This window comes from Ischnura elegans, chromosome 3 (genome assembly GCF_921293095.1).
Source record: "Ischnura elegans chromosome 3, ioIscEleg1.1, whole genome shotgun sequence".
Taxonomy (NCBI): domain Eukaryota; kingdom Metazoa; phylum Arthropoda; class Insecta; order Odonata; family Coenagrionidae; genus Ischnura; species Ischnura elegans.
In genome coordinates, this window is record NC_060248.1 from 40,453,311 (window position 1) to 40,462,889 (window position 9,579).

Below are 9,579 nucleotides of genomic sequence, written 5' to 3' on the forward strand. Positions count from 1 at the left end.
AAATGAGAGCATACGTGGTGAAATATTTTATCTTTTGCAAACAATTTATAGAGCCCTTAAGTAGAAGAAATAAATACCAAAATTAATCTACATTTAAACTGAACTTAATTCAAGGCAAGAAGAAAATATTTAGTTTTTTTTAACAAAATTCCAAAATAAAAGTTTTACTGAGATAAAGTAAAGAGAGAGGAGAGCTTTAGTGGAAATATTACGAGACTGTTGGTGACTGCTTATTGATGACAAGAGCAGCACTATTCCACTATGCGGTAAAAATGAATTATCACTACTGTTTGGCAATCCTACCAAGTATTTTTCAGACCTAACTGCACCTCATCTATTCCTGATACAAATCTGTCACTCCACTTTGTGGCACCAACACTTTTTGTTTCTTTGAATGCTAATTTGATTTGAAAAAACTAATGTATAAAATTATGGTATGAAATAGTAAAATTTGATTGGTGGTCTCAATGACCCCTTACACCACGGATGCTATGTCATCACACTTTCTATTTTTTCCAGAGGTGGAATTAGAACCGTTTTCGCAAAATCTTACAGCCAACATTCCTCCTCATAGCTCCTGCATACTATTCCTAAAAACCCCTTCTTATCTTACCATCCCTGGCTAGATTCTTCAGAAGCTCACATGGGATATTGTCCATGCCCACCACTTTCCTAGCCTTCATATCCGGAAAGTTTAGGAAAGCCTTGCACTAGGTTGTGATATGAATCTGAAAAATTGTTCAAATAAGCACTATGTTGTGATCTGAATTCACTTTCAACACCTGCTGAAGGGGAGGTGCACCAGTTTTTTGCTCTATTTCTAAATATCTGTCTAATCATGATGTAGTCTGAGATATCCTCATGCTCCCTGGATTCTTCGATGAGTACCTCTGCCCTCTATGATGATTGAACCATGTATTTGAGATGAATAATTTGTTTCACATGAAAATTTCTGCTGCTTTCTCTCATCTGTCATTCTGACTTCCTAATCCAAATTCTAACATTTCGCTTTGATCCCTCCCTTCCCTGACTGAAGCATTCCATTCCTCCATCACTATTAGGTTTTTCTTATCTGGGATTTCCCTATTTATTTCCTAATGATGTTCATACACCTCATCTAGGTACTTCTTCCATCCTATGACTGCTAATGGGTGTCTAAATTTGAACCACCACAAGATTGGTGGGTAGCACCTCTATCTACCTCAAAAATCCTTTCACTTAAGTAGGTACATGATCTATACCTACTGCTCACTACACTCACTCATACCCATCCTCCTCTTTAACCCGTCAGCACCCAAATTTTTTTAAAAATCACACATCTTTCACTTTTATAAAATATGATACATATGAGCTCAATACAATAAACACAATTCAAACTAATGGAACCTTCTACTAAGGAGTAGAGAAAACCTTCCACTACGTACCGAATATAGTCCCCCTCAGAATATGGTCCCCCCCCCTAATTTTGAGGCTTCAGTTAAGGGAAAAGTTAAAAAAAATGTATTTCTCCGAATATAGTCCCCCTCAGAATATGGTCCCCCCCCCTAATTTTGAGGCTTCAGTTAAGGGAAAAGTTAAAAAAAATGTGTTTGATTATTGTCCCCCCCCCTTTACTTTTACTTTGGGCATTTTTGGAAAAAAAGGGGGGACTATAGTAAGACATATACGGTATGTGCACCGAAATGTACGCTAAAATTCACATATTATATGCATTGCAGGAGTATTGGCTCGGCACTGCACTAGATGCCATATGGCACCCGTGGGCATTGACGGATTAATACTAAAGCTACCCCTCATTGATTTTTTCCTTCCCACCACTATATATGACCTACTACATCTAAATGCATCACTCCATTAGTCCCCACCATCTTTCCACTTCAATTCGTATAACCCTGAGATATCCATCCTCCTTTTCTCCATTTCCCTTTTTATATTTTCTAGTTTACCCACCCTCATTATTCGATACCTTAAATGTGCACAGCTGACAATAGCCGGAGCATAAACGCTCACCTCTGAAGCTGGAGAATTGGTGCATTCGTATTGTCGGGCTCCTAGATGAGCAGATTTGATTTGGTCGGCAATTGTTGAGCGGTTTTGCAGTGGAGGTATGGTATTGTCCTCACATTCCATGCCCCTGCATTCATTGATGCCTCCTTCTTCTCCATCTTCTTGGTCTTCTTTCCCACTTTCTTGGATACTGCTGCTGATAATGATAAGTTTCTGCAAGTGTTTTGCACATTGAAGGCTACAAAACCCAGACTTTGTTAAAGACACTCGCCCTACAGAACTGTGTCCAGTTTGATGAGTTCCAGTGGCTCATTTGATTGTACTCCATAATTTCAGGAAAGTTAGTTGCTGGGTTTCTCACTTCCATTCCAATGGTATTTTTTATGTGGACTACCATTTGTGTGGCTTGCACCCTCCGACATATTTGGGAGGACATACTGAAAGTATTTGAGGATTGCCACTGCAGCTTAGTGTGGTCATAAAACACACAAACCTTTCCACAGAGACAGGGTTTTAGCCTAAGGGAAAGGAAATCTATGTATTGCATTATGAAGTATTTCCAAGGAGAGGAGGTCCGAACAAAGAACATCTTCGTCCAGGGGCGGATCCAGGATTTCTTTCTGGGAGGGGCACAAGCAAGGCTGTATCCAGGATTTTGTTCAGGGGGGGGCACAAGGATACCTTGTTATACAAAACGAACGAAATTATAATGGGACCGTATTAAAAATCTATCATATTTTTAAGGGTCTGGGGGGGGCACGTGCCCCCGTGCCCCCCCCCCTGGATCCGCCTATGTCTTCGTCCATTTGAAGAAATGCTTTGTTTCCAATTGAGTCACACACACCACTCATACACTGTGGAGCACTATTAATCCATGGTGCACAATATCTCACACTGAAACAACACACACCATAAATACCCCCAAATGGTGGTGACATCTACTAAAATAATTGGCACACATTATAATATTCTTCACATGGCTCTACAATCGAAAGAGTTTCCATGATGGAGTGTAGTGTTACTTATCATTTCAAATTTGTACTTCTGCAAAAAAAACCAAAAGCTCTCTATTATTACCTCACCTAAATAATTTCTTGATTAATATAAAATCCTCATTTCTAGAAAAAGGCTCTTGTATTTTTAAATATGTATGGGCTATCAATTTTGTATCTCAGATATTCCTCGAATGCTTGTTTACCAGTAAACAATGAAGTATATTGAGATGGTGAAATAATTTATTTGATTCTAGTACTGAGATGAAAAGATGGTACTTTTTTGTCATTCTTTCCTATCAACTTTTACCTCATACCATAAAATAAAATTTTTAGACAGTTCAGTTAGAGTTTTTTCTTCTTCGTGGTGGAATACCTACTGATAGCTTGAGTTTATGTTGACTGATGCATTATATATTTTAATATACTTTATGTTTTGCCTTTCAGAGAGGCGATTCAGAAGAATTAGATATGCCTTAATAGCATTCTTCCTTGGATTAACCTTGTCGCTGATCGTCTACCTACTCCTGTCATGGGAAACGTCGGAAGCAGAGGATGATGACGATATAATAAGAAAAAATATATCTGAATTCCAAATCATAATGATAGTATGCATATGTGTTGTGGTGATTGGCAGTATTGCATCATTTCTCATCTTAGAGTTCATTAGACGGAGGACCATTCGTGACTTAGTGCAACACCATAATGAAGTATTGAGTAGATACTATGAAGAGGGAGGATCAATCAGTGAGCCCAGAACGGTAATACCTACTCCTCCTTCATTTCTTTCTAATTGTATAACTTACATTTTAAATTTGTTCACTTAGTGCCCTAGCAGAGGACAATATCCATCAGATATCTAAACAAGGTTGATATAACCAAAGCACGCTGTAATAACATGATGGACATTTTGACAACATTGCATCGATATCCTATTTGTAATACCCACACAAGTTGTAAAAATAATGTTACATGAATATTCAAGTTGTAATATCCGTGATATTAACAAATTGTTATTCCAAACATTATCTATCATTATTCTTAACAGTACCTACTATGTATATATTTAAATAAGATTGATACATCTAAAGCAGGAGGTTGTTATTACACCATGGAAATTTTGACATTTTATAGGTATCCTAACTGAAACATCTAAGATGAGTTAGAAAAATAACGTTATGTAGATCATTGGTGCTGCGAGGGGGGGTTTTGGGGGATAAACCCCCCCCCCCCAGAGCTCAGAGAAATTTTAAATTAAAAAATCCATTATACTTAGTTGCATTAATATTACTTGTAGAATAGAGTAAGGATTTATAAAATATCCCTCAGAAAGCTGTAAAACTCACCATTTTGAACCATTTTTCTTAACTTTTTTCTGGGGACCCCACACCTCCTGCTTACCCTGGTGGGTATTCCATACCCCCAGACACCCCGGTATTAGTTGCCCCTAAAACCCCCCGAGTCTTAATTTCTAGCTGCCCGCCTGACGTAGATATCCAAATTGTAGGTTCCATGATAAAAAAAATTCTGATTCCAAACAGTATCCATAGGTACCATATGTACTGTGTACAATTGAAGAGCACAAATGTTTTGTTTGTATGTTTGGAGATTACCAAAAACCATAATTAGGACATTTAAGCTACTCATTAGAGGATGTGAAGATATCTAAGAGATGGTGCGATGTGGACCTGCATGGCCACAATAGGACAACACGCTGCAATGCTGTTTGACTGGTCCTTTGGATATTTGGCAGATAACCATACAATGTTAAATTGATTAACATGGATATTGCATGGATGTCATATATATTGATGCCAACAATTTTGCCTAAATATTGTTGGGATATTGATTTCTGCTTGGGTGAGGGTCGAAAAGTATGCAGCAATATTTTTCACGTTTTTATTCCAGTAATCCTTAATATGAACATTAACATGTAGTTTAATTCCAATTACATACTACATATATCCCCTTTCCCCATACTACCTCACTGCTCTGTTACAATTGGTATTGGGAAAGTAAGTCCTAGTTTAATCAGCTAAGTACATTTCTTTGCTTTGTTTTCCCATTCACTACAGTCAAATTGCTACCTTAAATCCATCCCTAACACAACCAAAACTGGTATCAGAATTTTATCCAGCATATGCAACAGTAACATTATCTTAGGAAATAACAGTGAACTTCCCAGCAGTGTCTTTTTCATAATCACCCCTAAGGGCACAATTAAGTGCAAAAATTCCGATGTTAAAATTAATTTGCATTGACAGTAATTTAATCGTGGGTCTTTTTAATTCACAGTTTGTTCAAAGTTACATGCCTTAAACTACCAAAGTATCTTCAACTGGTAAAATACCTTGCATGAGTTTGGGAGACCTGCGTTTTAATTCCAGTCAGTATTAATGGTTATTCCTCAGTGGAATTTTCGCTCTACGAGTAATCCTCTTGCCTCAGTGGTCCTATTTTTCTGCAAGATACAATGCCTGTGGGCATGGACATATTGAAACTAAAATCTAGGAAAGTTTTTTATTTTCAGGAATTAAATTTAGTAAGTTTTTCCGTAATTGGTAGGTACATTATTTTTAGCCAACTCCAAGGTTTTAATCATGTTGGAGAAAACACCCAATTCTGCGGTGAGATATATTGCTGCTGCAGCATCTCCAAGATATTTCTAAGATCTCACCTTATTTTCTTTTGGTATCAGCATCCACAAAAACAGTTTTTTAAGCAAATTCTATAAAGGATGGAATACATAGAGGACATAAGAACATAATTTGTTCCCTTGTGAATGTTGCATAATCCACTCCTCCGCAACCTTTTCTTCTGACATTATAGGTGTTATTATTACTTTTGTTTGTTTTGTATGTTTTTTGCTCTTACTGATTCTGGAAAACCATAGATGCTATAGACCCTCTCTTTAATATATACTTTAAGAAGAGAAATTTCAATGCTACTGATGGCTTAATTTTGTCATGGTAGTCATCATATGGCATCTTCCTTGAACTGGACTGGTTAAAGGTAAGGAAAATGTCAGTTAACAATTATTTTGCTGCTAATTCCAAAGTCAATGGCAGTGGCGGATGCAGAAAACCTCAGGGGGGGGGGGGGGGGGGCATGACTCACTGGAATGGCCACGACTTTTCTCATAGGTTAGCTATCTATGTGCCAGGCAAAAACATATAAAATACGATGATGCAGATGCATGAGTGTGCTACATGAGAAAGTATGTACATACAACTAATCTATAATTCAACTCAGAGACTACTGAGGAAAGGAGTGAATAGCATGGAAAAGAAATGACTGGCATGAGTGTCATGGGCAGCAATGAGGTTCTGCAAGGGGAGAGGCAGTGGCGCCGACTCCATGGGGCCTGAGGGGGCCCGAGCCCCCTCAAAGTTTCGTTAGGGGGGGCGGAGCCCCCTCAATAATTCAAGATAATAATTAAGTTATATTATGCTTTGTGAAATCACAAAAATATATTGGTATTTTTTATTTACCATTTTTAACGATAGCTACCTTTTAAAATACATTCAATAATGTGTTAAAACAAATAATTAGAAGGTAGTAATCTGGTTAACTGAAAACAAGTGGTGTGAATTATGGTAGTGTTACGGTGATGATAGACACTTTGAATTTAACCTCTTTCCGGGGCAAGGCCCCCGATATGGGCCCACCCAATATTTATTATAAGCCGGCGCCCCTGGGGAGAGGGGATGTGTTGTTGTTGGATAGCAGTTGTTTTTTCTGACATCATATTACAGTTACCTATTACTTGAACTTTCCCTAATATCGCATTTGAAGAAAGGTGAAAATTGGAGTTATCCAAATCATTTGAGGAATCAACTGTTCTCTTTCACTGCTATCGTTTTCATACTGAGAGAGATCATGGTCAAACCTGGTGGCCAGGGAAGTTAATTTTCTTTTGGGGTTCCTCCATCTCCTTCCAATTGGTGATAATTTCCAATGGAGTCTGTAAAGAGACAACCAAGATAAGGGCAGCGTTGTTGTATTTACTTGCTAATTCCTAGTCCAGGTAGAAAAGACATGTTTTTCTCCACTCTCACATTTTTCTCATGAATTGAACCCATCAGTCAATTCACCAATTCATTCTCTTGAGATATTATCTTCTTATCAAATGTGTGGCTCCAAACATCAGCAACTTTTTGATTGGCTCACAATCAGCAATATTCTATCACAATTTTCAAAGCGATAGCAAAAAAATTCTAAAGTCGTCTAGTCACATTTTGGAGATAAACTGCCTTGCCTTTTGGGTTTTACCCTTTGATTTGTGGTGAAGATGCTGTGGGCTCTGAAGGACAAAGGAAAGGAAGAATTTCACACTAAGCAAAGGCCCATTTCAAGTGCATTCAGATGTCTCTAGAGACCAAAAGAGTGCCTTGGGCATAGCATGTCAAATCGGTTATCTTCAGGCAAGTTTTATGGGAGATGTTCAATACACATAGGCCAGTTTTCTACTCAGCCCCTTCATGGGAAGAGATTTGGGAAATTGTGAATTTTGATTGCTGCTGCCCTCAATCACAGCATGCAATTCACAACATTACCGTTCTCTCACATTCCCTTGTAACTTTGTCTTTACTATCATTGGCATTGTCTCTCTTCAGGGGTATACATCTAGATGCAGTATGTCAACAAGATCATCCTGGGCTGGACGTCCACCACCTTCAGCAGCATCATCATCTTCCTCTGCACCACCTCCTGCTTATGAAGAGCTAGTCCAGAGGGGAGAGTTTGTATATCCTAGTGCAACAACAGTATAGGCTGATGAAGAAAACTCAAGCATAAAAACATTGAAAGCATTTGTTGGTGTTTCCTCAACAATTTCTGGACGCTTGTGTAAGGCCTTATCTCAGACTCTGAGAAACAGAAGAGTTAAAACTGCAGCCACTGCAGTTGATTCACAGTTGGGTCCCACCATTTCTCATGTTAAATGTGGTGATGGTAGCTAACCTGTGTTTTTATTAGATAATGAAGTCAATGCATGATGAATTGCTTTGTTATCATTGTGCCATGCTAACAAATTCATGAGTATTAAATTACCAGAACAGTGAACGAATTATGCTTAGTGTGATAATATTTATTGGGCCATATCACAAAGTTAATGCTGCATTATTGGGAAACTGTTTTCCCTGTGTTACATTTGTAGATGCTGCTGAATGAGCGTACAACTTAAGGAGAGTAGCAGGTTTTCTTATGAGACTCACCCTGAGAGAAAAACCATTACGTACCTAAATATTTTTCTGTTATTATGCTTAAACTGTTATGCATGTGTTTACAATGTCATTGTGGGCATGGTCCATAGGAGCAAAGCATCACAAGCTTGATTATTCTACACAGTGCATTTATCTGCATCAAGAATTTGTGCCATAAAAGTGATTGCTAACTAACCATTCAAGACTAAAATAGTGAACCTAAAAATGGCTCTGTGTGACTTTCATTATGTGATACCTACTCTTAACTTATTAAGTGAAACATGATTACACTAATGCAATCAACTCCTCATGAAACACAGCTATGACTCATGTGTTTACTTTCAATGCGTGAACTCTTTCTTTTTATGAATGTGAGTTAAACACATAATGTATTTTAAGACTTTTTATTACATAGGTAGGTAATGCGTCTTCAGTTTGTAAAATGCATGCAAGTGAATTTTATACTTCTTCACTCTACAGCTTGTATCTCAGCTTTTATGTCTTTAATTTACGATTTTTTTGTAAGTTTTACGCCTGTTTAATGACAAATTTATTTTGATAAAAAAGTTGACCTTATTGATTGAATTTTATTAACCCTTTTGAGACGGTACAGTTCTAGCCTTAGCATGACTGCTGTACTGACTGCTTTGTGAGCCCCAAGAGACTCTTCTATCTCCTCCGTATGGTGCATTTTTACAGGACATTCGTTAAGAATCCCTGATATCCCTGGTATCCCTGATAATCAAGCATTCTCAGCACCCACCTTTTTTGGCCCTTCCTATCGGGGACTCTACATTATCTCAGACTCCAAGGGTAGTTGGACTCCCTCCTTTCAGGGATGAAAACCCTACCAGTGGCATTGGTTTGTGGTCAATCATGTTTTGTTTATATGAATTAGGTACATCCCAGTGAGAAATGGGTGGTGGAATCCACGTGGAACCCACGTGGAGATGTAACGTGGATACCACGTGTTTTTGGTCGTGGAATCAACGTGGAACCCACGTGGAAATTTGGTGGAAAAATTAAAACAGCAGTAGGTGCTGTCCTAAAACCATTAAAACCTCAACCACTCTATATCTAAACCTTCTATATATGTGTCTACGATTTTTCATGTGCTCTCATGGCTGCCTTTCCACGAATTATATAAAAATAGAATGTGCGATACATTTTCACATAACTAGCGTGGTTTCAGGATGATAAATGACGCAATGTCACCAGAGAGTTAAGTTCCACAAATTAGAAATTCTGTTTAACATTTTATGATAATCACCACAAATCCACTTGAAATCAACGTGGATTCCACGTGGGTCCAACCACTCAATATCCACCACCACCAAATATCCACCACTCAACGTGGATTCCACGTGGGTTCCACG

At 38.1% G+C, this 9,579-nt stretch overlaps 1 protein-coding gene across 1 annotated transcript in view; it reads left to right on the forward strand.

The window, feature by feature from the left end:
• LOC124155684 overlaps positions 1-8,779 on the forward strand; it is a 28,497-nt gene extending 19,718 nt beyond the window's left edge. The window contains exons 2-3 of the mRNA XM_046529711.1: positions 3,447-3,760; positions 7,616-8,779. Coding sequence (XP_046385667.1) covers positions 3,447-3,760; positions 7,616-7,771 — 470 coding nt within the window. The 3' untranslated portion in view covers positions 7,772-8,779. The remainder of the gene's footprint in view (positions 1-3,446; positions 3,761-7,615) is intronic.
• Positions 8,780-9,579: the final 800 nt, after the last annotated feature.